This window comes from Mirounga leonina, unplaced genomic scaffold (assembly GCF_011800145.1).
Source record: "Mirounga leonina isolate KUSES-001 unplaced genomic scaffold, KU_Mleo_1.0 Mir_151, whole genome shotgun sequence".
Lineage (NCBI taxonomy): Eukaryota > Metazoa > Chordata > Mammalia > Carnivora > Phocidae > Mirounga > Mirounga leonina.
In genome coordinates this window covers 26,984,881-27,009,898 of record NW_023270377.1, presented here as the reverse complement: position 1 = coordinate 27,009,898, position 25,018 = coordinate 26,984,881, and the positions used below count along the sequence as shown (strand labels likewise).

Here is a 25,018-nt window from a genome sequence, read left to right as displayed (position 1 = left end):
TTTCTTTCTTTCTTTCTTTCTTTCTTTCTTTCTTTCTTTCTTTCTTTTCTTTCTTTCTTTCTTTCTTTCTTTCTTTCTTTCTTTCTTTCTTTTTCTTTCTTTTTCTTTCTCCTTCCTCCCTTCCCTCCTCCCTCCTTCTCTCTCTCTTTCCCTTTCTCTCTTTCTCTTTCTTTCCTTTTCTTTCTTTCTTTCTTTCTTTCTTTCTTTCTTTCTTTCTTTCTTTTTTTCTTTCTTTCTCCTTCCTCCCCCCTTCTCTCTCTCTTTCCCTTTCTTTCTCTTTCTTTCTTTCTTTTTCCTTTTCTTTCTTTCTTTCTTTCTTTTTCTTTTAACCTAGTTTTTGGCTCCTAGTCACACACAATAGGAACAATCAAAGTTAGCTTGATTTTGAGAATAGTCCCCAGGGGGATTTATCCATTCATCTTAAAGGAGGAAAGAGAAAAGAAATTTTCTTTTCAGAGTGCTGTTAACCAAGACTTCTAAAGTTCTGCAAGTGTAGTTAATGCTGTCCCCCTTTATCTGATTAGACTGAATTACAGTATCATGAAGGTACTCACAGTGTCTTGCTCATATATGCAGTGATGGGAAGAGGGTAGCCACTAGTCAGAATTCAAGAGGACAAGCGTATCCCAAGGAGCCTCTGGAAGTTGAAAGGATGAGTTAGGTCAGAGAAATCCATTGTCTTATCAGGGATGCTGCCTTGAATGAAACAGACTTAAGGTCGAATTTTCAAATTAAGTAGACTATAGGTGAGTCAAGGTAGGAGGTGTGGGACTAGAGCAGCATAGGAGAAAGCCCATAGGCCACCAGGGAAACTATGGGTGTGAGGCAGAGCAGATGGCTCTGAGCCAAGAGGAGCAGATGGTCAGGGCACTACTGAGAGATACGAGAGGCAGAGGAGAATGAGATGGGGTAGGTGTGCAACTCCAAATGCCTAAATTAGGCATTTCAATATGATTCTGTGGGACACCCAGCTCCTACAGGATCTGGAAAGATGGTTATAATAGGAAAATGGATGTATCTGGAAGATGATCCTCCCTAGGAAAGCGTTAGACTGTGAGAGCTCTTATAAACTTCTAGGCCCTGTTCCCTCATTTTAGAAAAAAGAAAACTGAATTACAATCACTCAGGGAGTCACTGGCAAATCTAGAACCCGAATCCATTTCTGTTTAGCTTCACCCACACAGCTTATTTCCAAGAAGAGAACTAAGTATATAAGTAAGTACATAAATAAGGAAGGAAGGAAGGTAGGAAGGAAGGAAGAAAAGTAGCTGGAAGTAAGACCAGTAAGAAAGGGAGAAGGTTGCAGTTGAGATTACTGAGGTATAAATGATTTGTAAAGAAGGGAATATTTGAGAAATAAGAAAGAATCAGCCAGATTTGACAGCTTCTTGGATAAAAAGTACAGAAGAACACATGGTGTGCTTGGATGTACTAGCTATCTGCTGTGCAAATGGATTACCGCAAACATCTGTGGCTTAAAACAACACACTCGCCATTTAACGGTTTAGCTGGGCCTCCTGCTTTAGGATCTCTTATGAGGCTCAACTGATACGGCAGTCAGGACTGCAGTCTTATCCTAAGACTGGGGAAGAATCCACTTCCAAGTCTATGAGATTGTTGACAGAGTTCAGTTTCTTGCTGGCTGGTGGCCAATGTCCCCTCTCCTTGTCATCTCTCCCACTAGCTCACCACATGGTTAACTTGCTTCCTCGAACCAAACAAAGGAGAGAGTTTGCTAGTAAAATGAAAGTTACACTCTTATGAAATGTAATCACAGAAGTGACATCCCATCATTTTGGCTGTAATTGATCAGTTAGAAGCAAGGTCCAGGTCTTTGCCTGCACTCAAGGGGAGAGGATTAACAAGAATGTAAATACCAGGTGGGGGATCATTGGGGGCCATTTTAGAATCAATCATCTTAGAAACCCGGGGTTCCTCCAGTTACACAAGAAAATGTATATGAAGAGGTAGTTAAGGGAAATAAAGTCAAATTGCTTAGCTTGCAAAAAAAAAAAAAAAAAAGCACAAAACTTAGAACTATAGGTATTTTGTAGAATATTTGACAGAGGATATTTAGAGAAAGTAGAAAGTATTGGCCACATGAAGTTCATAAGAAAATACAAAATGGTTAATGCAGATCCAACTGTAAGAAGAGACTAGGGAGTAGTTCATTTTAAAATGAACAAAACAAGCCAAAATGTGGCCTATGAAAGTAAAGACAGTTAACATGGATTGAGGTAATACTTGTTTTAAGTCTCAAACATACATGTTAAAATAAATTTAGGACAGAAAAAAGGGCATTTCATGGCTTTATGAAAATAGTATCCTATGCCAGGAGAGTGGAAATGAGATTAGAAAGATTTAAGGTACGGGGCACCTGGGTGGCTCAGTTAGTTAAGTGACTGCCTTCGGCTCAGATCATGATCCTGGAGTCCCAGGATCGAGTCCCGCATCGGGCTCCCTGCTCAGCAAGGAGTCTGCTTCTCCCTCTGGCCCTCCCCACTCTCATGCTCTCTCTCTCTCTCATTCTCTGTCTCTCAAATAAATAAATAAAATCTTAAAAAAAAAAAAAAAAGAAAGATTTAAGGTACAATAATCATGGGAAATGAGAATAAATGATTTAGTATAAAAGGACAGGAAGAAGGGGTGGGAAAAGCTAGCAGGAGCCATGGGGTCCAAAGAGATGGGAAAAAATGCAGCCCCCATTAGCTCTGCTAAGCTTTGCTTTTTTCCCAGCAAGCTGTCTCTGCTGACAGGCACTCGAAGTTGATGAATAAAAAGGCTTGGTATTCTCTTTCAGGAAACTGGCCAAATCAACCCTGGTCCTCGTGCTGGTCTTTGGAGTGCACTACATCGTGTTCCTGTGCCTGCCCCATTCCTTCACGGGGCTGGGCTGGCAGGTCCGGATGCACTGTGAGCTCTTCTTCAATTCCTTTCAGGTAGACAGCGCCAGCTAGTAATGTGGTTCTTGCATTCTGCTTTTATTCCCCCTCCCCTTGCAACTTTGTTCTCTGGCCCTCTGTCTGGCTTTCATGGACCTGTCCCCAGAGGGCCATGAAAAGGCAATACTCTCTGGACCCTGTGCTTTTAACCTCTGGCCATAGCAGGAGCTGCTTCTCACAAACATGCCTGGGCAGCGAGACAAGAAAGCATTTTGTTGTAGAATATGTAACACGTACAGAGCAGCGCGTGTCTATGGAAAATAAATGAAAGCCAAAGAAAAAGCAGACAGGGGAGAGGGGGGGAAAAGGGAAAGGAAGACAACAAAGAAGAAAAGGTAGCTTCTACCCATTTTATCTCATTTGAAAGTATGATTACCATCACCCCTCACTTGGCTCTCTGCAGACACCTATCTTCTCCTCCTGGCCACTCGCTTGCCGCCTCCCATGGCTGCCTTAAATCTAGTCTCCATACAAGGGTCTGAAGGATCTTAAAAATAAATATGGTCATGTCCCTTATCTACCAGAAGTACCCAGAGGTTTCCCACTGCACTCAGAATAAAATCCAAATGCCATTTGCTGGTATGCCCAGCCCCCTGTGGCAGGGATCCTGTCCAGCTGTGACGTCGAGTGCCATCATGTTCCCGGTTGCCGGCTAAGTTTGAGCCCCACTAGTGTCCCTCGAGCTCATTCTTGTCTCAGGGGCTTGGACTTACAGTTCCCTTAGTCTGGAAGGCGCTCCCCGCTAATATTCACAAGGCCTGGCTTCTTTTACTCAAACCAGCTTAAATGGTCATCTCTTCAACTCAGTCTTCATTCAACGTATCTTCTCCATTCTTCTCTTTCATACCACTTGTTTGGCCTGCATAACCCTTATTATCTTACATTTTTCTAGTGTGGCTAGTTGTTTATATTTTATCCATCATCTGTATTTCCTTCTAGAATGTAGACTAAGGAAACAGGGACCTTGTCTGTCTTGATTGAATTGTTTATCCCTGGCATGCTGAGCAGTTTGCCCTGTAGAAGCTCAATAAATATTTTTGAATGAGTGAAACAAAAAGTTTCTTTGTCTTTTTACCATATAATAGCCTATGTCTGTAGTTTCCAGCATTCACAGTGTATAAATATCTCTTACCAACCAGGGAATATTCTGTGATCCTTGAGTGAAAACATAAATGAAGCTAATATAAGCTGATAAGAAATCAGTTATTTGTGTGTCTTGGAGTGTTTTATTCAGTTACTTGTTTGGTTCAGCTGACACCAAAGAAGGATCTCAGAAAAATATAAACTTAAAGATTTGGAAACACCAGGAGAGAATAGTTCATATAATTTTCTGAAGGAAGCATAACACAACCCAGTTTTGCAATGTATGTATTGTGATATAAGACACTTCAGTGCTGTGACCTTCTTGAGTTGTCAGCATGCTAACTTTCTCTTTTGTTCCCCAGGGATTCTTTGTGTCTATCATCTACTGCTACTGCAACGGGGAGGTAGGTTTGAAGAACCCCCCCGGACATCCCACAGCTCTAGCTGCAAGTAAGCTTGTAAATGGTCATCGCGGTGTGACCTGAATCTCTTTAGGATCCCCAGGAATTACAGGAAAAAAGGAGCAGGGAGAAAGGAGATATTTCAATCATACATGATTTTGAGAGAGCAAGAATTAATATAAATAGGCTAGAGTCTTTCTCTTCTAGCACTTTTCAATGTTGATTCAGTTGGAAACTCTGATAGCAAAAAACCAACTGGTTGGAATGTAAATTGATACTTGGAAGGACAGTGAATTCCATATTCCAGTCAATACTTAAACTGATATTCAATTTCAAGTTCTCTAAGAAACTAAAAAAAAGTTGTCTTGGGATAAGAAAGAATATATATATATATTTTTAATATTTTATTTATTTATTCATGAGAGTCAGAGAGAGAGAGAGAGAGAGAGATGCAGAGGCAGAGGGAGAAGCAGGCTCCCTGCCTAGCAGGGAGCCTGATGTGGGACTCGATCCCAGGACCCTGGGATCATGACCTGAGCCGAAGGCAGACGCTTAACCATCTGAGCCACCCAGGCGCCCAAGAAAGAATATTTTGATATTTTCCAAAACTATACAATGATGACAGGACGCTTTCCGTTCATTTAGGGGTTGGCTGGAGAGAAGTAGCCCTACTGTTCTTTTAGGTCACACCAGCATACCAGATTTCCACTGTTTTCCACGGAACTTCCAGATAAGCTCCTTTTTGGTAAATGGCAATAGCAGTAGAATTGAATCTTCAAACACAGGTTGGAAGCAAGAATCCCACCCCATTAATAATGCATTTGCAGTGCCTGCTTTTCATGTATAAGCTTCTTCCCCATTTTTTTCCTCCTTCAGTCCGCCTATGCAAAAGTGATAGTATTACATTTCAGGTTGAGCACTTCCATGCCATTCTTCAGCGGGCTGGCACTATTTATCTCTCCTTCTCTTCCAACCCATAATCCTCTTTTCCCTCTCCCACAAGTCAGATCTTTCTTTCTTTTTAAAAAAGATTTATTTATTTGAGAGAGACAGATGGATCGCGAGCAGGGTGGAGGTAGGGGCAGAGGAAGAGGGAGAGAATCCCCAGATTCCCGGCTGAGCGCCCAGCCACCAGGGGGCTCTATCCCAGGACCCTGAGATCATGGCCTGAGCCGAAATCTAAGAGTCTGATGCTTAACGGACCCAGCCACCCAGGCGCCCCAAGTCAGATGTTTCTATGGGCTGCATTTCACATTATATTAAAATGCTAATCTTGGATCAGTCCTTCAGCTCTCTCAAAGCCTCCGTTTATTCATCTCTGGTAGGATACCTATCTCCAAGATTTTTCAAGGTTGAGAGAGAGTATGCACATCAAGTCGCTGGCACACAGTGGAAACTCAGTGATCAGCATCACTGAAGGGCAAAGGTCCATGTAACAAGGCTGCAGGGTCTCCCTGATGGTTTCTGACGCACAGTGTTTCCTGCGACTTAGGTTCAGGCTGAGGTGAAGAAGTTGTGGAGTCGGTGGAATCTTTCCATCGACTGGAAAAGGGCGCCCCCCTGCGGCGGCCACAGATACGGCTCCGTGCTCACCACGTTCACCCACAGCACCAGCAGCCAGTCGCAGGGGGCAGCCAGCGCTCGCTTGGTGCTCATCGCAGGCAAAACCACCAGGACGGCCGGCCGCCAGCCCGACAGCCACATGACTTTACCCGGCTATGTCTGGAGTAATTCGGAGCAGGACTGCCTGCCACGCACGATCCACGAGGAGACCAAGGAAGGGAACGCGAGGCTGGGAGAGGAGATTGCAATGGTGGAGTCTCCCAGGCCCTTGGAATTTAACCCAGGCCCGCAGGGAAGCAGAGGAGAAACCGAGGATGTTCTCTGAGTCAACATCTGTGACTTCGAAGAGTTGGTCCCTCTGGTTGTGTTAGGCGAGCTTGGCTGGCATTCCTCTGCTTGAGCCCCAGAACTGAAAATTCGGGGTTCAAAGTGTTACTTCACAGAGGTTTTCAGGTTGCATGAATTGGATTCTATAAATAGTAAAGACACAAAAGGAGAAGTGTCAGTGGAGTAGTTTATTACCTTCTTTTGGCATTAAATTCTCTTCTGAATTGTTGTGTGGTACTTGCTCTGTGATTGTTCATTTTTTTCCTGCTACTTTTGGGTAGAAAACGTTTCAATTGCTTGGCTCTAGTTTTCTCTCATAAAAATATCGCTCTGGGTATGATAGAGATCATTCCATATGTGTCATTTCCCTTTTAAGAAATTAGCAGTCCTTTTCCTCATTTTAATGTACTTCTACCACTGCATTCCTTTGGCCTGTGCATAGGAGCAATTAGAGTCTGAAAACATACCTTGCACAATGAAAGAGCTAAGCACAAGTACACACTGGGAAAAAAAAAAGTGGCTGGACTTTGATAAGATAATAAATTTGTGAAATATCTGTTTCTTTCTAGAAACAAGGAAAATTACTCCAAATAGTACTGCACCTGTTCCTTCTTTGGAATGGCTCCCCCATGGCCAGCCAAATCTCAGGTGTTCAGTCCTCCATAAACATGACATGCCACCCGGTTTGTTCCGTCAGTGAGCTTGTGTCTGCAAACTGGTTCTGTTTGTAATCCTGTGTACGGATGGTAAGGCACGCTGCATCAGGGCCTTTCTCGTCTTTGTTGTATTATTATATTCCAGATGGCATGTGGAATAAATTAAAAGTTTGTTTTAAAGATACATTTTGGGTCACTTTTTTTTTTTAAGATTTTATTTATTTATTCATGAGAGACAGAGAGAGAGAGAGAGGCAGAGGCAGAGGGAGAAGCAGGCTCCCCGCAGAGCAGGGAGCCTGATGCGGGACTCGATCCCAGGACCCTGGGATCATGACCTGAGCCGAAGGCAGACGCTTAACCAACTGAGCCACCCAGGCGTCCCCATTCTGGGTCACTTTAAAAGATGTTCTCTCAGCGTCTAACTTTGTTTTTGAGAACCAACCAAATGTTCCTTCTTCAAAACTACAGAGATCAGCATGAAGCTCCAGCACTTTGCCGAACTTGAAACTTCAGTCTGTTGCAATAGTGAAACATTTATTGAGTGTATGTCGGGTACCCACTATCCTGCTGGTTTTTACAAACATTAACTTATTTAATTCTCACTGCAAACTTATGGTTCAGTTTCATCACTGTCACCCTCTTTACAGATGACAATGTGACTCGTAGAGGTGGAGTGACTCACCCAAATTTGCACAGCTAGACATTGATGAAACATGGTTTCAGACACAGATCTACTGACTTCAAGTCCTGTGTTCTTAAGCATTATGCTCCACTATCACCAATATTTATGTTTCCCATTAACCAATCAAAGCATTCAATTAATTTCTTCTGGGTAGAGTGCCTAAGAACTCTTAATATGTCTTAGCCTCTGGCCTTCATGACATTTCCACTCTAGTAGGGTAGACAAATATATATAGGAAATGAAAATATTACAGAGCAGTGTGTTTCTAAGTGAAACAATACAGGTCAAGCTGATCTGTCTCATTTTGCTGAATGATTTAACCAACATGCAACTGGTGTCATGATGAATAAGGTATCCTGATGTCTACACACCATCTTGAAAAATGTTATACTTTCCTTCTATGCACATTCTTGCCTTCCTCTTCTGTGCCACACAGAGGTAATTTCCTTCCCAACCTGTTTATGAAGGTGCCATTGCACATATTTAATTCATCTGATTCTATGCTTTATTGTCACACCCCATGCTGTCTCCTTATCAGGAGAGAATGATCATGGGCTGAAAGATTAAGTTCAGTTCTATAGCTAATTTTCTGCAAGTCTTTATAAAATCACTTAGCTTCCTTTGTAGTTCAAGTTTTCTATCTTTAAAATGAAGATAATATCCGTCTACCTTAGTGAAATGTTCTGGTGATAAGAGAAATCACATATTGAAAGCACTTTGTAACATAAAAATACCATACAAATACTTGATTTGGGTTGTTGTTACATTATAGTTTCAAGTTAAAGTCTGGCTTTGCCCCATTATATTATAAAAGATCTTATTGGTCAGTGCAACATAACAATTGTTAGAATATATATATATATCTTTTGATAATATGGAAAATATTAAGGGTTCTTACTTTTCTTTCTTTTTTTTCTTTTTTGAGAGAGCATGCTCATGCATGTGCATGCACATGAGGTGGGGGGAAGGGCAGAGGAAGAGGGAGAGAGAGAATCCCAAGCAGGCTCCATGCTGAGTGTGGAGCCCAACACGGGACTTAATCTCATGAACCCGAGATCATGACCTGAGTTTGAAATCAAGAGTCCAATGCCCAACTGAGCCACCCAGGCACCCCAAGGGTTCTTGCTTTCTAAGCCAACCCCACATTTTAAGGCTAGGTCACTACTCCTTTATGTTAACAAGTATGAGTATAAGCCTCCGAGTAATCAAAATTATCTTTAAAGTTCAGTTATTCATTAATTAAACAAATACTTACTTAAAGCCTATTTTGTGACAGATACTATGCTATGTGCTGGGGCCATAACAAAACATAAGGCATGGGATGCCTGGGTGGCTCAGTTGGTTGGGCGTCTGCCTTTGGCTCGGGTCATGATCCCAGGGTCCTGGGATTGAGTCCTGCATCCGGCTCCTTGCTCAGCGGGGAGTCTGCTTCTCCTTCTGTCTGCAGCTCCCCCTGCTTGGACGCTCTCTCTTCTCCCCTCTCTGACAGATAAATAAATAAAATCTTAAAAAAAAACAAACAAAACATAAGGCATAATCGATTCCCAATAAGGAATAAAGAACCCCTTAGGTGCATGCTAAGGCTCTTTACCTTATCTGTATATGCACATTTTTCTTCTAGGTTTTGATGTTTGCATCCAATTAGACAATAAATTATACCACTCTTGATTTTATCAAGTAAAATATCAGGTAGTTACCAAGGATTGGCTGATCTAGATTCAGAGGTGCAAACTACTGGCTGGTTAGCTAAATTTGGTCCATGGCTTTTGTTTTATTGCTCTGTCAAGGGATTGCAGTATAGTGTTAAGTTGCCAGTCTTGAAAATATGAATGTTTCCACGTAAAAGTTATATTTTCTGACTTATAAAAATGTCAGACAATCTTATGAACCAAAAAGCAGCTGTTAGAGCTGAGTGGTGGTTGACCTCTTCAGATGGGGCACCAAAGGCACTAGTATACCCAGTGCCCACCTGGCCTCACCCCCTTATTTCTGTGACCTGCCTGGGCTCCAGACCCCTTTAATCTACATCTCTTGATCTAGACAACGCACTTACATAAAACTTTAACAATAGTTTTCTAAAATGTTCTTGGGGAGTGACATTCTACATAATTTTCATTTTTCTAATGAAGTTAAGCAACCAAGTATTTATTTTTTATTTTTTGCAATCAAATATTTTTATGTGTAGTGGTATTTAGGCTTGAAATCATAAATATTCTGTTTAGATGAGTCTATTAAGAAAAAGATTCAACCCACAGTTTCTGTGCTTTCAGATCCCAACCACACTATGCTTCACTTTCTAATTCATCACTCTGACTTATTGCTAACACAAGATATATTTTTCTCTTTGGCAATATAGCAAGTTCTAAATGCAAAAAGGACTGAATAGTATGGTAGATTACAGGGGTGTGTGAAGACAGCCATTTATGGTTTGTTAACATGGATATTAAATTTTGATACCTTATTTTTCCTGTAGCCAAAGGAAGCCTGATATCAGAGAAAATAAAATTCCACTGCCTAGTATAAACAGGAATGATTTTGGTTCTGTAACTCTTACTGTCAGAGCATTGTCTCTTTCTGCTCTTGTTAAATCAAATGGAAACACCTTTGCTAAAGTTGCTGGAAGAACTCCACTGTTTTTGAATCGTTGGAAGAGAATGAATAAAGTATGTGTGAGTATATTATTTACAGCCAGAGATTAATAGTATATGATTCAGAGGTGATCTTCCTTAGAGATTATGGTAGGTAGAATAATGCTTACTAATTCCCAGAACCTGTGACTATGTGGGGTTACCTGGCAAGGAGGAATCAGGTTGTACGTGGAATTAAGTATTACTAATCAGTTGACTTTAAAATCAGTGGATTATCTGGGTAGGCCCCGTGTAGTCACAAAGATCCTTAAAAGTGGAAGAGGGAGGCAGAAGAGGAAGTCAGAGTGATGTAATGTAAGAAGGAATGCCTCTTGTTGCGGGCTATGAAGATGGCAGAAGGGGCTATAAGCAACTGGAGAAGGCAAAGAAACAAACTCTCCCTTAGAACCCGCAGAAAGAGTATGGCCCTATTGACACCTTGATTTTAGCCCAGTGCACTCGTTATTGGACTTCTTACCTACAGAACTATAAAATAATCAATTTGTGTGTTTTTTAAAAAAAGATGTATTTTATTTCAGAGAGAGAGAGAGAGAGAGAGCACGAGTGGGAGGGGCAGGGGGAATCCCAAGCAGACTCTGCGCTAAGCACAGAGCCCAATGTGGGGCTTGATCCCAGGTCCCTGAGATCATGACCTGAGCTGAAACCAAGAGTGGGATGCCTAACCAACGGCATTACCCTAGCACCCCTCAATTTGTGTTGTTTTAAGCCACTAAATTTGTGGTAATATGTTATGGTACCCATAGAAACCTATTACAGAGATTTATATAGATGGTCCACATGGAAAGAATTATGATGGCTGATTAGAATTATGCTGAATAATTGCTATTTGTCTGCTTGTTTCATGGTGATCAATGATTTTCCTAGTGTTTATGGTATTTTATGTGATGCATTTATTGCAGGGAAGAAAGTCACCTATTTACCGAACTCACTTTTTTACCAGTGGTTGTTTCATTTTAGAAACATAAATTTTTTTATTTATTTTTTATTTTTATTTTTTTTAAAAGATTTTATTTATTCATTTGAGACACAGAGATACAGAGAGAGAGAGCATGAGCAGGGAGAGAGGCAGAGGGAGAAGGAGAAGCAGGCTCCCCGCTGAGACAGGAGCCCGATGTGGGGCTCGATCCCAGGACCTTGGAATCATGACCTGAGCCAAAGGCAGATGCCCAACCATCTGAGCCACCCAGGTGCCCCTAGAAACATAAATTTTTATCAGTAAAGGCCATTGTCATCTTTTCTAAAGAGTTACTAAATACCTGGTTTTATGAATAGGATTTCAATCTTTGACTCTTTTTAGGCCTGCTCTGCCTATGTCCTCCACCCTCAGCCCATCTCCGTGAGACCCACAGGGACTCAACTGCTCAGTAAAGCTCTTGCCTGCTCATCCAGGAAAGTTTTAAGCTGAAAAGATGGCCCACCCTGTGGGTAGTTTAGGAATAACATAGAGACTGAGCTCAGCCTTTTCTGTCTATTTTATCATATGATCTTCATAACACCCTGTGAAGTTATCACCATTTCAAAAATGTGGAAATAATCAGAAGTTAGAGGACTTGCTCCAGATCGCAGGGAATGAATCCAGATTTGAACCCAGTTCAGTTTGACTCTAAGGCCTTTGATTGTTCTCCCAAGCATATGGGCCTTTTTACTTCCTTTATCAGGAAACTAATAGTATGCCAAGTCAACCAGGGAATAAATAAGAATTTATTTTAACTATTGTGATGGCAAATTACCAATACTTATGAGAATTTGAAAAACCGTAATAACATGATTAGAGTTTTGGGTAAAAGAATTTTTATTTCCCAGTATTTTATGACTATCAGAATAAAAAGTAACTTTTTAATCTCAACTCTTCTTTTAATTCTAGACAGAATCTCTAGCTAGAGACAGAGATCTAAATCCTTCTTCAGCTGCCTCATGAGACCATGGCAAATTTGCCCACGTATTGTTGCAAAGATGGCTTTGAACACTTTATCTTTAGATTACTCATCTTTATGGCATTTAAAGATAGCTTTTATGTGGGTTTCCACTTATTCATTATTATAAAAACCACTCAGTGGATCGGAAGTAACTATAAACAGTGCAGAAGCCAGGTAAAATGGTAAACGTCCTTTTCTCTTAACTGACTCTTAGTTTAATGTTGTTAGCACTTAAGTTCAGCTCCTACTTAGATCCCTAATCTTTTCCAACACCACATTTCATTTTGGGAGCTTATAGGCTCTTTTGATTCATGATTTAAATGGCTGACAAACTTAGTATATGAAGCTATGAGTTTGTGTAACTTTTTTTCACATCTCTAGGACATACAGCAGATTCTTGTTGACCAAAGACATTTCCGAAGTCTGCTCACCTTGACCTCCCCAGAGCACATCAACAGAGATCTGTCTCTGTCCCCTGTCTTTTGAATACTATCTTTATTCTAGTTGAATTTCTGTTACATTGAAGAGAGTTGGAAAGGAGCTCAACTCCTATAATTTTATTGTATTAGCTGTAACATCATCAAGCATACATGTATTCTTCAGGGTATTTCCTATTTGACAATTTCCCTTTTGTGAAGGTATCAGTTTCTATAATGTAATCTAGATCACATATTCCCCTTTGAAATGAAGTAGTCAAAATAACTCCATTGTTTTCCTTTTGTCATAATTCCCATACATTTATACATTCATTGATTAAAGTTGGAGTTAAGTAATGTGTAGAAGTTCGTCTTTGTAGAGTTTTAGGCTGTCTTTACAAAGCTACAAAGGTGTAGAAGAATGTAGTACATTCGGAGAACTGCCAGGGTTTCATGATGAAGTGTGAGCTGGGAAGGAGGAGAGGTCAGAGATGTGGATGCAGAAGGAGACAGGAAGATACTGGGAAAGGCTTCTATCCCTTGCTATAATCTAAAAGGAGTGAGGAATTCCTGATGGAGGTAAGCAGGAAAGGAGCAGGTATATATTTCTAAGATAACTCTCAAGCTGTGTGAAGATGAGCTATAAAAGGTTAAAAAGGCACAAAGACAGCAGTTAGGAGGTGGGTGCCATGGTGCAGGTGACATACGTGAGTCCAAAGTATGACAAGAGCAGCGAAGTGGGAGGGAGAAGGTACTTAAGAGGTAGAAGGCAGGCAGAGGTACTAAAGAGCAAAACTGGTAACCCCAGAGGTGGGTGTGCTGAATTCAAGAGCTCTGTAAGTCAAGGTAGCCTGAGGGTGGGAGAAGAGAAGTCAGAGGAAATTCCTCTAATGCGGAGACATTACTCTCTGTCTCCCCTCCGTAACCCCCAATCGCAAAATCTACCTCCCTGCCTGCTGAGCAAGCATTTTCCAGAGTTCTGCTGGCTATACCACCAAGACTTTCCTAAGTATTATCTATCAGCTTCCAGCTCAAAGAAAAGAGCCATAGAGCATTCTGGGGGCATTCTGGCAAAGTAGCAACCAGCTATTAGAAGCTGTAGAAATATTCATGAACAACCAAAGGACTATTAAATAACATAGCCTCTGCACTCCTTTCTGTCTTCCTTATTCTGATCAGAAATAATAGAACTGTGTAAAGCTAAATAACATCCAAATAAAAGGGATAGGTTTGAATCAAGCTATGATTGATTCCAGTTAAGGGATTAGAAGAAAGATACTGTAGAAAGTATCTTGTGTTTGGATGCCCAGCATCTGCTCTCTTTCTTTCTAGTAATAAGACCCCAAGTTTCCTTTGGGAAACTACCCCTCCCTCATTCTCAGTCTTGTGATTTGGGTGGGATTGACTCCACTTGTAACTCCCAGATGGGACCTGTTAGGCTGCAATCAAGCAATTTATTTCTTCCCTCCAGCCAGTTTTTGGGTCGGTGATGAGGGTGTAACCAGGGAGAAATAGGTTGGGCTCCCAGGAAAAGGAAGCTCTCTCCCTTCCTGGCCTGATTGTTAAGATGTGTGCCTGAAGCAGAGTTTGACAACGAAGCCAGCCCCGAAGAGGCAAATAAAGCTGATGTGTGCATCCTGGTGATGTTGTTTCAGGTAGCAATTCCTTTACCTCATATGTAATCACTTAAATGATGAAACCAATCAGTTCCTTATTTATTTTTTTGCTAGTTGAGGTTTTTCTGCCATTTTCAACCCAGAGTTATGTTGATATAGAATGTCACATTTTATTTAGAATTTTATTTTATTCATTCAGCAAATATTTATCATGTGCCAGGTTGTGTCCAAGGACTTAGGATTAAAGCAGTGAACAAGATAGGGTCTTTATTCTCAAGAAAATTGTGTTCTTTGGGAAAAGATAGCCCAGACTGTAAATAAATGAAGTCTTGCACAGACGAGATAATTCCAGATTGAGTTAGCTGTTAGGAAGAACATTAATAGGGTGATGCGATAGAGAGTGATATTGGGGGAGATGCTTAAGATACAGTAGTCAGAGAAGGCCTTTTTCTGAGGATGTAGCTTCTGAGTTGAGACAAAAAAGCTAGCTATGGAAATATGTTTGAGGCAGATGGCACATAGCAAGGGCAAAATTCTTTAGCAGGGAAGAGTTTTCAGTATTCTAAAAACATAGGGAAATCAGTATTATTTGAAGATAATGGGCAAGAAAGAGAGAAGATGTGACTGGAGAGGTGAGCTTGGTATACCCCTCTCATGAATAAATACTACCCCCTGTTTTTAACCCAGATGGATTTCCACTTCATTCATAAGTTATGCATTTGACTAATACTTATGCCTTTGAGGTACCGAGTTCTGTGATAGACACAACAAATAAAGGAATGAATAACTCAGAATTCCTATTTCAGAGGATTTCACAGTCTTTGAAAGTTCTTTTCGCCCAAAGCCTTTATAATCTCATGCACTTCGCTGTTCTGTATTAACAGCTCTGGGTTTGAAACTTGAGGTCTGTCTCCTCACATTCATCACCAGCTCTACCAAGCACTATACTTCCTGATCCACATCCTATTACATCTTCTGTGTGACCTTCTCAGACCTAAACCTTTTTCCTTGCAGTTGAGATCCCCACTTTCTGACTTGTAAACCATTTTCTAATGCAAAGATTCATGGGCTATCAGCACAAATAGCATCAAATATGGTGTATAATTTGTTGCTGGTGGTCTTAGCAATGCATACTTGTCAATGTAATGTTTTATATGTATATGCCTTACGTTTGTAACAATAAATTCAGAAATTCTGTAAAGAATCTAAAATTATTCTAATGGTATTAATGAAGATTATATAAGATTTTCTAGAAATTTTCTTAGGAAACTTACAGCTAGATTGACAGATTATGAAAAATAACTAGAGAAATTTGCATGCACACATAAATCTGCCATCTAAATGAGGAGACTCAGAAAAAAATAGCCTTACCTTTTTACCAGTCCACTAGAAAATGCTTTATATATTAATATCAGAGAGAATATCAGAAAAGCAATGATAAAGGCAAACAAGGTAACTTTTACTGGCAAACATTTATCAGTTGTTACTTTACATAAAGCAAGATTAATTGACAGGGGGCCATTCAATGGGCATAATTTTGTAATTTTGAAAATAACATTTGAAGGTGAACTGATGAAGAATCATGAGGCAGCACCAAACATTGGAAAGGTTTGAAGGCTCTGACATACTAAATTTCATTGCATGTCGTCATTCAGAATGCTGAGACAAGTCTGTCGCACCAATCTAGCTATTGTCCAAGTGGAAAAATGAATACGAATTTAATAACTTCACCTTACTTGCCCTCATTTATTATGTAACTTTCCTTAGGTTTCTAAAAAAATGTCATAAAGCAGCAGTATGCTGTTTGCATATAGCTATATAACTATGAATGTTATATTCATGTAGATAGATGTATTTAGTGAACAGGCCTGTTATCCAAATGCTACCTCCTTTATTCTTGATTCCAGTAGAAAGCATGAGAAAATGAAGGGCACATCATGAACATTACAATGAAAAATTGTGATGTTCAAAAGAAATAATAATATGTAACTTTCCAAAAAAGCAGTTAAGCTTGAAATATAGTATATAAATTCAACCATGTAAACTGTGAAACACAAGCTGAAGTTTGATAGATACTGAGTTTGTGTAAACGTCAAAACTGTGTGCCAAGATAGAAAGAAAACACAAAGATAAACACGGATATGCCATCTCCTAGCAAGACCTGTCAACAGTGTTCCAGGTATGTGGACTGAGCGGCTACAATCATCTGCTTCTGCTTGTGCCTTGACTTGGTGGGGGTGCGGAGCTGCGCTGTCAGGATGAGGGAAGAAGGTGGTGATCTGGACCCCCTCCTGCACTACTAATGAGCTATTACAAACTACTTTTCCTTCTGATCAAATTGTTTCCTTCTGATCAAATTCTCACCATATGATACCATTGTGATTGTAACAACATTTATTTATTTATATATTTTTAAAAGATTTTATTTTTAAGTAATCTCTCCACCCAATGTGGGGCTCGAACTCAAAACCCGGAGATCAAGAGTCATGCGCTCCACCAACTGAGCCAGCCAGGTGCCCCTTAACAACATTTTATTTTAAAGCATCTGTCTGCGTCTGACTGTAAACAAAAGCAGACTTTTTGAAAATTCACATTTTTCATGCTGTTTCCCAGTGACTCAGTTTCCTTAAAAAGGACTTTACTGTGTTAACCTAGAATGAAATGTACCTCTTTAAGTATGCTGCGGAGTGAGTTTGGACAAAAGGGTGTATGCCTGTGAGCTAAAAACTACACTCAGGAGGATTTTCATCACCTGGTTTAATTTGTGGCCATTCCCAGTCAATACCCTGTCCCTCATGGGACCAGACAACCACTAATCTTTTGGTCACTACAGACTGGATTTGCCTCTCTGGTATTTTATGTACACGTAATCTCACACCAGGCTGATTTCTTTCATTCAGCACCATGCTTTTTGACATTCATGCATGTTGCTGAAGTATCAATAGCTTGTTCCATCTCTTGCTGAGTACTTTTCCATCATATGGATGTATAATACATTTTTTCATTAGTTCATCTGTTGATGGACATGATAGACATCCCAGTTCTTGGCTATTACCAATAAAGCTGCTATTTGCATATGTAAACAAGTCTTTGTGTGAACATGTGTTATTTCTCTTAGGTAAATACCTAGTAATGGAGTTCTAGTCATGTGTGAAGTATTTGTTTAAATTTATAAGAAACTATTAAATTGTGTTCCAAATTTCATTGTATTATTTTGTACTCACAGTAGCCATATATGAAAGACTTTAACTTGGGCCATTGTAATGGACACAGAGTAATATCTCACTGTAGTTTTCATTAGCATTTCCATGAAGATGAGTGATGCTGAATATGTTTTCTCATATTTATTGGCCATTTATATATCTTCTTTTATGAAGTAACTGTTCATATATTATTTCTCATTTTTATTAGGCTATTTGTCTTTGAATCATCAAGTTGTAAGAGTTCTTAATATATTCTGTATACAACTCATTTCTAGATAGAAGATTTGTGGTTTTGTGAATATTTTCTGTCAGTGTTTGCCTTTATATTTCCTAAATGACATCTTTTGAAGAGTAGAAGTTTTCCATTTTGATGAAATGCAATTTGTCAAAAATATATTTTTTTAATGATTCATGGGTTTTGTGGCCTTAAGAAATCTTTGCCTACTCCAAGGTCACAGGGATTTTTTCCTACTCTTTCTTCTAGAAGTGTTAGGGTTTATGATGAGAATTATGATCCATTCTGAGTGTATATTTGTGTATGAGGTGAGGAAACATCCAATGTTTATTTTTTCCCCATGTAGATAGCCAGCTGTTACAGCCCCATTTACTGAAAAACACAATCCTATTCCTGATTGAAGTTACCTTGGCACCATTGTCTAAAATCAATTGACCAGGGATGCCTGGCTGGCTCAGTTGGTAGAACGTGTGACTCATGATCTCAGGGTAATGAGTTCAAGCACCATGTGGGGTATGGAGCACACTTTAAAATAAATGCAATTGACCATGTAGGTGTGGGCCTATTTCTGGACTCTGTATTCTGTTCAATCACTCTATAATCTATCTACTCTTGTGCCAATAATAAGTTTTTCTATGAGCTTTATAGTAAGTCTGAAAACCAGGGAATATTAGTCCTCCAATTTTATTCTTTTTCAAAATTGTTCCAGCTATTCTAATTCCTTTACGTTGCTGTACAAATTTTAGGATCAGCTTTCAATTAATATAAAAAATCCTGCTGAAATTTTGATTGGGATTAAATGTATACATGAATTTGAATAGCACTGACACCTTAACAATGTTGTCTTCTGACCCACCAATGTATTATATGCCTTCATTTATTTACATCATCTTTTAAAAAATTTATATCACCTTTGATTTTACTCAGTAATGTTTTATAGTTTTATATGTACGGTTCTTACATATATGTTGTTAAATTAATCCTTAAGTATTCATACTTTTGTTGTGATTGTAAATGGCTATTAAAAAATTTAAATTTCCAAATGTTCATTGGTAGACTTTTTGTAGAAATGGCTTCTATTCTGACTTTGGAATATTAACTTAGTATCCTGCAACCTTATTATACATGCTTAAGAGTTTATTTTTTCATAAACTCTTAAGGATTGTCTCTACACAATCACGTGAGCTGTGAATAGTGATAGTTTTACTTCATGTTTTTTAATATGTTTGCCTTTTATTTCCTTTCCCCCCCTTAATTGTAGTAGTAAGGACTTCACGAGCAATGTTGAATTGTGGTGAGAATTGGCATCCTTGCTTTGTTACCCATCTTAAAAGGAAAGTGATCATTCTTTCACCATTGAGCATGGTGTGAACTTTAGGTTTTTCAAAGATGCCCTTTGTCAGCATGAGAAAATTTCTTCTAGTTTGCTGAGGGTTTTTATTGTGAGAGGGTATGAAATTTTTTCAAATATTTTTTATATTTTGAGTGAGATGTATATCATTATTTTTCAATATGGTCAGTTACATTAATCGATTCCCTAATGTTAAACCAATATAGCATTCCTGGGAAAAACGCTTTTTGGTCATGCTATATTATTATTTTTATAGCTTACTCTTAAGGGTGTTTGCAACTAAATTCATGAGGACTATCATCCTGTTTTATTTTCTTGTACTATTTTTGCCTAGTTTTGGAATCCGGTCAATATTGGTCTTACCCAAAATGAGTTAAGAAGTCTTCCTTCTTTCTCCATTTTCTGGAAATAATTTGTGTCGTTTGTGTAGGCTTGGCATTATTTCTTCCTTAAATGTCTGATAGAATTTACTAATGAAGCCTCTGCATGAGGATTTTTCTTTATGGAAATGTTTTAAATTATTAATTCAATTATTTTAAAATTTGATATGGGGAAATTTGGCTTTTCTACTTCTTTTTGATTCGATTTGATCATTTGTGTTTATTAAGGTGTTTATTACTTTAAGATGTCAAATTTGTTGGCATAACTTTATTCATAATATTTCCTTAATTATCCTCTTAATGTCTGTAGTTATGCAGTTTGTCCCCTCTTTCATTCCTTGTACTGCTAGTTTGCATTTTCTCCCCCAGCTAGATGTTTATAAAAAATTTCAAGCTTTTCAAAGAACCAGTTTTTAATTTCCTTGACTTTACTCTATCCTTTCACCATTTTTATTTCATTCAATTCTCTTATCTTCATTATTTTCTTCTATTTTGGGATTAATTTGTTCCTATTTTTGTAGCTTCCTAAAATAGAAACTTGCTCATTTTAGAACTTTCTCCTTTTCTAAATAAGCACTTAAGGTCACAGATTTCTTTTTAGGCACTGCTTATTAGCACTTCATATGTTTTAATATGTTGTTTTATTTTTTTAAGATTATTTATTTATTTGAGAGAGAGAGAATGAGAGAGCACATGAGAGGGGGGAGGGTCAGAGGGAGAAGCAGACTCCCTGCCGAGCAGGGAGCCCGATGCGGGACTCGATCCCGGGACTCCAGGATCATGACCTGAGCTGAAGGCAGTCGCTTAAACAACTGAGCCGCCCAGGCGCCCTATTTTTATTCTTTTTAAAAAAGAGTTTAATTTTGGGGCACCTGGGTGGCTCAGTCGTTAAGCGTCTGCCTTCGGCTCAGGTCATGATCCCAGGGTCCTGGGATCTAGCCCCGCATTGGGCTCCCTGCTCCGTGGGAAGCCTGCTTCTCCCTCTCCTACTCCCCCTGCTTGTGTTCCCTCTCTCGCTGTGTCTCTCTCTGTCAAATAAATAAATAAAATCTTAAAAAAACAAAAAAAGAGTTTAATTTTTAGAGTAATTTTAGGTTCACAGCAAAATTGAGAGGAAGATACAGAGAGAGATATCTTATATTTCCCCTGCCCCTACACATGCATAACCTCCCTCATTATCAACATCCCCCACCAGAGTGGTACATTTCTTACAACTGATGAACCTACACTGACATAACATCGTCACCTAAAACTCATAGTTTACAGTAGGGTTCACTCTTGGTGTGTTATATATTCTATGGGTTTGGACATGTATAATGAAATGTTTCCACCCTCACAGTATGATGCAAGTAGTTTCACTACCCTAAATATCCTCTGCTTCTGCATACCACCCTCCACTGCCCAGATTCTAGCAACCACTGATCTTTCTACTGTCTCCGTATTTTGCCATTTCCAGAATGTCCTATAGTTGGAATCATATAGTATGTAGCCTCTTCATATTGGCTTCTTTTACCTATTAATGTGCATTTAAGGTCTTCCATCTCTTTTCATGGTTCGATAGCTCATTACTTTTTAGCACTAAATAATATTTCATTGTCTGGATACAGTAGTTTATTTATCCATTTACCTACTGAAGGACATTTTGGTTGCTTCCAAGATTTGGCAGTTATGAATAAAGCTACTATAAACATCTCTGTGTAGGTTTTGTGTGGATTTAAGTTTTCAAATCCTTTGGGCAAATACCAAAGAGCACTATTGTTGCATTGCATGGCAAGGGGATGTTTAGTTTTGTAAGAAATCACCAAATCATTTTTCAAAGTGGCTGTATTGTTTTGTATTCCTACTAGCATACTCACCAGCATTTGGTATTGACCCTGTTCTGGATTTTGGTCATTCTAATAGATGCATAGTGTTATTTTATTGTTGTTTTATTTTATTTTTTTCATTGTTTTAGTTTTCGTTTCCCTGATGACATGATGTGGAGCATCTTTCGATGTACTTATTTGCTATCTGGATGTCTTCTTTGGTGAAGTGTCTGTTAAGGTTTTTGATTCATTTTTGAAGTTGGATTACTTTCTTATTGTTGAGTTTTAAGAATTCATTGTGTATTTTGGATAACAGTTCTTTATCAGATATGTCTTTTGCAAATATTTACTCCCTGCCTATGGCTTGTCTTCTAATTCTCTTGACAGTGTCTTTCATAAACAGAAATTTTTAATTTTAGTCAAGTCCAGCATATCAATTATTTCTTTCATGGGCTATGCTTTTGCTGTTGTATCTAAAAAGTTATTGTCAAACCCAAGGTCATGTGGATTTTCTCCTATGTTGTCTTTCAGGAGTTTTATAGTTTTGCATTTTACATTTAAGTCTGTGACTCATTTTCAGTTAGATTTTATGTAGCATATAAGGCCTGTATTTAGATTTATTTCTTGTATGTGGATGTCAAGTTATTCCAACACCATTTGTTGAAAAGACTATCTCTGTTCCACGGTATTGCCTTCTCTCCTTTGTCAAAGATGAGTTGACTATATTTCTGGGATCTCTATTTTGTTCCATTGATCTATTCATCTCTTCTTTCTTCAGTACCACACTGTCTTATGATTACTGTCACCTTATAGTAAGTCTTAAAGTCAGGGAGTAACATCAGTCCTCCAACTTTTTTCTTCTCTTTCAATACTGTATTGGCTATTTTGGGTCTTTTGCTTCTTCCTATAAACTTTAGAATTAGTTTGGCAATCTCTACAAAATAACTTGCTGGGATTTTGATTGAGATTGGGTTGAAGTTGAAGATCAAGTTGGGAAGAACTGACATCTTGACATTATTGAGTCTTTCTATCCATGAACGTAGAACATCTCTCCATTTATTTAGTTTGATTTCTTTTATAGTTTCATAGTTTTCCTTATATAGACTGCATACTTATTTTGTTAGAGTTATGCCCAAGTATTTCATTTTTGGGGGCGCTAATACAAATGACAATGTGTTTTCAATTTCAAATTTCACTTGTTTGTTGCTGAACATGGGAATGTGACTTTTGTATATTGACCATATATTCTACAAACTTGCTATAATTGCTTATTAGTTCAAGGGGTGTTTTTTGCTGATTCTTTCAGATTTTCTACATAGATACAGCCATGTTATCTGTGACCAAAGGCAGTTTTATGTTCTCTGTCCCAATCAGTTGTCCTATGGCATTAGCTAGGACTTCCAATATAATGTTGACATGGAGTGATGAGGACCTTGCCTTGTTCCTCATCTTAGTCGGAAATTTCCTAATTTCTCACCATTAAATATTTTAGTTGTAGGTTTTTTGTTATTATTTACAGGTGGAGGAAGTTCCCCTCTATTCCTAGTTTATTGAGAGTTTTTATCATAAATGAGTGTAGGATTTTGTCAAACCTGCATCTATTGATATGATCATGTGATTTTTCTTGTCTTTAGACTGTTGATGTGACAGATTACATCAATCAATTTTCCAAAGTTGAAACAGCTGTGAATATCTGAGGTTAATTCTACTTGGTTGTTGTATATAATTCTTTTTACACATTGTTGGATTCAATTTGCTAATTTTTTGTTGAAACTTTTTCACCTACATTCATGAGAGATACTGCTTTGTAGTGTTCTTTTCCCATGTTTTTGTCTGGTTTGGTATCAGGGTGTTGCTGGCCTCTTAGAATGAATTTATTCTTTTTTTCTTCTTTTTTGACTTTTTTATTGTTATGTTAATCACCATACATTACATCATTAGTTTTTGATGTAGTGTTCCATGATTCATTGTTTGTGCAAACACCCAGTGCTCCATGCAGAGTGTGCCCTCTTCAATACCCATCACCAGGCTAACCCATCCTCCCACCCCCCTCCCCTCTAGAACCCTCAGTTTGCTTTTCAGAGTCCATCGTCTCTCATGGTTCGTCTCCCCCTCCGATTTCCCCCCCTTCATTCTTCCCCTCCTACTACCTTCTTCTTCTTTTTTTCTTAACATATATTGCATTATTTGTTTCAGAGGTACAGATCTGTGATTCAACAGTCTTGCACAATTCACAGCACTCACCATAGCACATACCCTCCCCAATGTCTATCTCCCAGCCACCCCATCCCTCCCACCCCACCCCCTGAATTTATTCTTTTAAAAATATTTTCTAAACTGGACACTACATGCAAAAGAACAGAAGTGGACCACCTTCTTATACCATACACAAACATAAGCTCCAAATGGATTAAAGGCCTAAACGTAGGACCTAAAACCATAAAAATCCTTGAAGAGAGCAAAGGTAGTAATTTCTCTGACATTGGCTGTAGCAACATTTTTCTAGATATGTCTCCTGAGGCAGGGGAAATAAAAGCAAAAATAAACTATTGAGACTTCATCAAAATAAAAAGCTCTGCACAGCAAAGGAAACAATCAACAAAACTAAAAGGCAACCCACAGAATGGGAGAATATATTTACAAATGACATAACTGATAAAGTGTTAGATCCAAAATCTGTAAAGAACTTATCAAACTCAACACCCAAAAAACAAACAATCCAATTTAAAAATGGGCAGAAGACATGAACAAACATTTCTCCAAAGAGAGAAATCTCTGATAGATGGCCAACAGACACATGAAAAGATGCTCAACAACACTGATCATCAGGGAAATGCAAATCAAAACTACAATGAGGTATCACCTCACACCTGTCAGTGTGGCTAAAATAAAAAACACAAGAAACAACAAGTGTTGGCAGAGAAAGGGGAACCCTCTTGCACTGTTGGTGGGAGTGCAAACTGGTGCAGCCACTCTGGAAAACAGCATGGAAAGTCCTCAAAAAATTAAAAATAGAACTACCCTATGATTCAGTAATTGCACTACTGGGTATTTACCCCCAAAATACAAAAACACTCATTAAAAGGGATACATGCACCCCTATGTTTATTGCAATATTATTTACAATAGCTAAACTATGGAAGCAGCCTAAGTGTCCATTGATAGATGACTAGATAAAGAAGTGGTGTATATATATATATGTATATATATAATAATGGAATATTATTATAATTATATAATTATATAATATAATGGAATATAATATATATATAATAATCAGCCATAAAAAGAATGAAATTTTGCCATTTGCAGCAACATGCATAGAGCTAGAGAGTATAATACTAAACAAAATAAGTCAGAGAAAGACAAATTCCATATGGTCTCACTCATACGTGGAATTTAAGAAACAAAACAAAGAATCAAAGGAAAAAGAGAGAGAGATTGAGAGAGAGAGGGAGAGAGAGAGGGAAATCAAGAAACAGACTTTTAACTATAGAGAATAAAGTGATGGTTACCAGAGGGGAGGTGGGTGGGGGGATGGCTGAAGTGGGTGATAGGGATTAAAGAGTATACTTCTCATGATGAAAAAAAAGAACAAAAAATATTTTCTAATTTCTTTTGTGATTTCTTGTTTGACTGATAGATTGCTATTTAATTTCCAAATATTTGGAAGACTTTTCAGACATATTTTTTATTTATTCCTAATTTAATTTCATATGTGGGACTACTTCCATTCTTTTAAATTTATTGACTTATTTTATGAAACATTATTTAGCTTATTTTTGCTAATATTC

General features: G+C 38.5%; 1 protein-coding gene across 1 annotated transcript in view; it reads left to right on the top strand.

Annotated features, from left to right (window-relative positions):
* Nucleotides 1-6,488, top strand: part of PTH2R (parathyroid hormone 2 receptor) — a 52,074-nt gene extending 45,586 nt beyond the window's left edge. The window contains exons 8-10 of the mRNA XM_035007257.1: nt 2,801-2,939; nt 4,388-4,429; nt 5,919-6,488. Of these exons, the coding sequence (XP_034863148.1) occupies nt 2,801-2,939; nt 4,388-4,429; nt 5,919-6,314 (577 nt within the window). The 3' untranslated portion in view covers nt 6,315-6,488. The remainder of the gene's footprint in view (nt 1-2,800; nt 2,940-4,387; nt 4,430-5,918) is intronic.
* Nucleotides 6,489-25,018: the final 18,530 nt, after the last annotated feature.